Source organism: Gracilinanus agilis, unplaced genomic scaffold (assembly GCF_016433145.1).
Source record: "Gracilinanus agilis isolate LMUSP501 unplaced genomic scaffold, AgileGrace unplaced_scaffold15905, whole genome shotgun sequence".
Classification (NCBI taxonomy): Eukaryota; Metazoa; Chordata; class Mammalia; order Didelphimorphia; family Didelphidae; genus Gracilinanus; species Gracilinanus agilis.
The window spans coordinates 1,528-5,476 of record NW_025346813.1 but is presented as its reverse complement, the minus strand read 5'-3'; the positions used below and the strand labels follow the sequence as shown (position 1 = coordinate 5,476).

The window sequence follows — 3,949 nt, the reverse complement described above, 5'->3', positions numbered from 1 at the left end:
AAGAAAGAAAGAAAGAAAGAAAGAAAGAAAGAAAGAAAGAAAGAAAGAAAGAAAGAAAGAAAGAAAGAAAGAAAGAAAGAAAGAAAGAAAGAAAGAAAGAAAGAAAGAAAGAAAACCTATTTAAGCACCAAGGTGGGATTTGAGCCATAGAGGGCTGGGAAGTCACAAGAGATTTCAGAAAGTCAGAATCTTAGTGTTAAAGGAAGCTTATTGGTCATCTAGTCCAATCTCCCATACAATCATCCCATACAGGAATCTACTCTGGAAGATGCCTAACAAATGCCAATCAAGTATGCGCTTGAATAGATTCAGTGATGGGGAGTTCACTACCTCATAAGTCAGACTATGGCACTGACACTGGACTTAACACTGCTTCTCTGAGACTTATACCTCCTGGCTCTACCTGTGCTCTGTAGAGTCACATAAAATAAGTCTATTCCGTCATGTCAGCCCTTCATGTGACAAGGACTCAAAGAACTGGGATCCCCTCCCCAAGGGTCCTTGACTGCAAACAAACTCTCCCTGGTTCTTCTCACTATTTCTCATTGGACGTGGTTTCCAGATTCCATATCACCTTGGACACTTTCTCTTAGATAATGCCTACTTTGTCAAAAACCTCTCTTAAAAGAAATATGAAGGGGCAGCTAGGTGGTTCAGTGGCTAGAGCACCAGGCCTGGAGACAGGAGGTTTTGGGTCTGGCCTCAGACACTTTCCAGCTGTGTGGCCCAGTTCTTCTGCCTTAGGACTAATACAAAGTATGCTTCTAAGACAGAAGGTAAGGGTTAAAAAAAAAATTATAAGGGGGGGGGCAGCTGGGTAGCTCAGTGGATTGAGAACCAGGCCTAGAGACGGGAGGTCCTAGGTTCAAATCCGGCCTTAGCCACTTCCCAGCTGTGTGACCCTGGGCAAGTCACTTGACCCCCATTGCCTACCCTTACCACTCTTCCACCTATAAGTCAATACACAGAAGTTAAGGGTTTAAAATTAAAAAAACAAAACAAAAAAAAACTTATAAGGGAAGGGTGTATTTGGAGATGAAAAAGAAAAGTTTGATAAAAATAATTTTAATTAAAGTTTTTTTAAAGCAAAAGGGACAAATCCAACCCAGCCCTCCTTGGGTGTGAGGAATTTTCATGACTGAAAACCCAGAGCATGTCTTAAGGAGCCCTGAAAATGGAACCAAGCAGATCCCAGGGATTGAGGGGCTTAGGTAGGGCATTCAGAGCCAGATCCACCTGCTGATCTGACTTTTCTACTGGTCAAACTCCCCACAAAATAATAAGGCCATAGGCTTAGAGACTGGCATATTCTGGTAGCAGAAGGACTAAAAGGGATGGAGGTTCTGACATTCAAAGGATTAAGCTCTTAGGTCTGGGGAAGGAGTAGACTGGATGTAAAAGAGTTAGAAGTTGGTCTTAGCAGAGCACAAACGTGGGATTTCTGTTTCATCTATAAATCCCCCAAATATCCCCTCACTCTCCTATCTTGGGTCTTGGGTTTGCCTTCTCAGGGGAAGCAAAGACAGAAATGTCCAGCTTTGCCACTTTGAGGGAAGGCGGTAGGACTGGAGAGGGCCCCACCTCCTTGTATCTCTCCAGCTCCTGCACAAAGGTTCTTTCATGGAAGAGGGCCTGGAGCCGGTCCTGGGTGTAATTGTGGCACAGTTCTTCAAAGGAGGCCCCTCGAGTCGAGCCCCCCAGGTCTGGATTCTGGAAGCCAGGAGTATCCACAATCATCATGGAGCAGAGGGAATTCTGGCTGGACTTGAGGGACCTTCAAGGGAAGGACAGGCGTCAGAGTATAAGTGAGGACGGCAGCACCTGCCAAGTCCAATCCCAACCAAGGGACATCCCCTCCCTCACCAAGCCAGGGCCATGAGGCTTCTGGATTCCTTTCCAAAATGCCCCATACCCTGCAAGAAAAGATGATGGGCTCCCAGTTTTCATAAGACCATTGGGTCACATTAGAGCAGAAGGCTTAACCTTTCCTGTGTCCTGGATCCCCTCCAGCAGTCTAGTGAGGCCTATCTACCCCTTCTCAGAATGAAGTCTGTAAATGCATAAAATAAGATTACAAAGGAATATTGGATATTGGAATAGGGTTATCAAAATATTACATGGTAAAAGACAAGTCCACAAGCTCCAGTTTAGAAACTCTGCCTTGAAGATCACAGAGTTATAAAATTTTAAAGTTAGACCTGGAAAAGCCTTTGGAGGTCACTGAGTTACAGTCATAGAGCTGGAGGAGACTCTGGAGGTCACTGGGTCATAGAATTAGACTTGGAAATGCCCTTGGAGGTCACTGAGTTATAGGGACACAGAATTAGAGTTGAAAAAGAACCCTGGAGGTCAGTGGGTCATAGTTAGACCCAGAAAGGACCTTGGAGATCATTGAGGTACAGAATTCAACCCGGAAGGGACCCTGGAGGTCACTGGGTCATCAAATTAGATTTGGAAAGGCCCTTGAAGGTCACTGAGTTATAGGGACACAATTAGAGCTAGAAAAGAATCCTAGAGGTCACTGGGTCATAGTTAGACCTAGGAAGGACCTTGGAGGTCATTAGGTTATAGGGACACAGAGTTAGAGCTAGAAAAGAACCCTGNCATTAGGTTATAGGGACACAGAGTTAGAGCTAGAAAAGAACCCTGGAGGTCACTGGGTCATAGTTAGGCCTAGGAAGGACCTTGGAAGTCATTGAGCCACAGAGCTCAACCTGGAAGGGACCCTGGAGGTCACTGGGTCATAAGGTCACAGAGTTAGAGCTGGAGGTGACTTTGGAGGTCATAGAATCCCGCTCCCCCCTTTTACGGATGAAGAATCTGCGGCCCAAAGAGGCTGACTTGCCTGAGGTCACCCATGCCAACGTCCCACTCCCTCCCCTCCCTCCTCCATGACCGCTCTCCCCCAGGCCTGCATCTCCCTTCCCTGAGCCTTAGGTCAAGCACCAGATGAGTACTCTCTGCTGGAGGAGGGCCTGCTTTGGGGGGAGGTTTAGAACCCTCTGCAGGGCAGCCGTGGGCCCCCCGGCCCTGGTCCTGAGGCGGGACGTACCTGTTCACCAAGGAGACGAGGAGAGTGAAGAGCTCGGAATAGAGGCCTGCGGCCATGCCTTCCACACACTCGAGGGCGCCCAGCTTGGAGCCTGCGGGCAGACACGGGGACTTTGGTCTCTTCCCACCCCCTTGGCCTCCCTTGCAGCCGGGGCTCAGGCCCTAGAGACTGCCCTTTGCTTTGGGGGCCACACCTGGCTTGGGAAATGCCTTTTTCCTGGAGGGAAGCCGGCTCTCCCCAATTCACCTGCAAAGAGGACGCTGGGACAACGTCCCTGGCGCTTCCCAAGGGCCCTCAGAGGGAGCTGCTGCAGGCACTCACCTCCCCCCTTGGAGTCGGTACTGTGACCCCATTTTAGAGATGAGGAAACTGAGGCCAGCGTTCAGCCACACAGCTGAAAAGCCGATGCTGGGGCACCTGGGAAGGGGGAGCCGGCGGTACCTGCGGCCTCTCCGGGGCTGCTCTCCTCAGGGCCCTGGCGGAAGGAGGTGGAGCGCTGGAGGCTGCCCTTGGGCTGGTGTTTGAAGATGGCGGAGGAGAGTTCCTCCAGGCTGCAGCCCAGCAGATAGGCGGCTTTCTGGGCCCACTCGTGGCGGGCAAACTGCTTGCGTCCAGCTGCAGAACAGAGTGGAGAAAACCATGTCGGGAGGGCACCTTCTGGAAGTCGTGCCACAGGGATACGGGCAGAGAGGTATCGCGGACATTTTTTAAGAACTGGGGCTGGGATGGCATCTACCCTTTGGTGCCCAGGTGCCAGGCGGGGGGGCTGAAGGGCAGCTGGGTAACTTGCAGCAGGGGGGCAGCTCCCGACGCCCGGAAGGCACCGATCAGAGAAGCCCAGTCTGCTTGGATGGCTCGAGGGAACCTGAAGCTCCCTGTTTTCCCCAGAAGTGAGTG

General features: G+C 50.5%; 1 protein-coding gene across 1 annotated transcript; it reads right to left on the bottom strand.

Moving 5' to 3' along the window:
- Positions 1-1,473: 1,473 nt before the first annotated feature.
- Positions 1,474-3,667, bottom strand: LOC123254146 (unconventional myosin-XVIIIa-like; the record flags this gene model as incomplete). Its single annotated transcript, XM_044683205.1, has 3 exons — positions 1,474-1,774; positions 3,053-3,143; positions 3,494-3,667. Coding segments are annotated over 3 exons (566 nt in total), but the record flags the coding sequence as incomplete, so codon positions are not given.
- Positions 3,668-3,949: the final 282 nt, after the last annotated feature.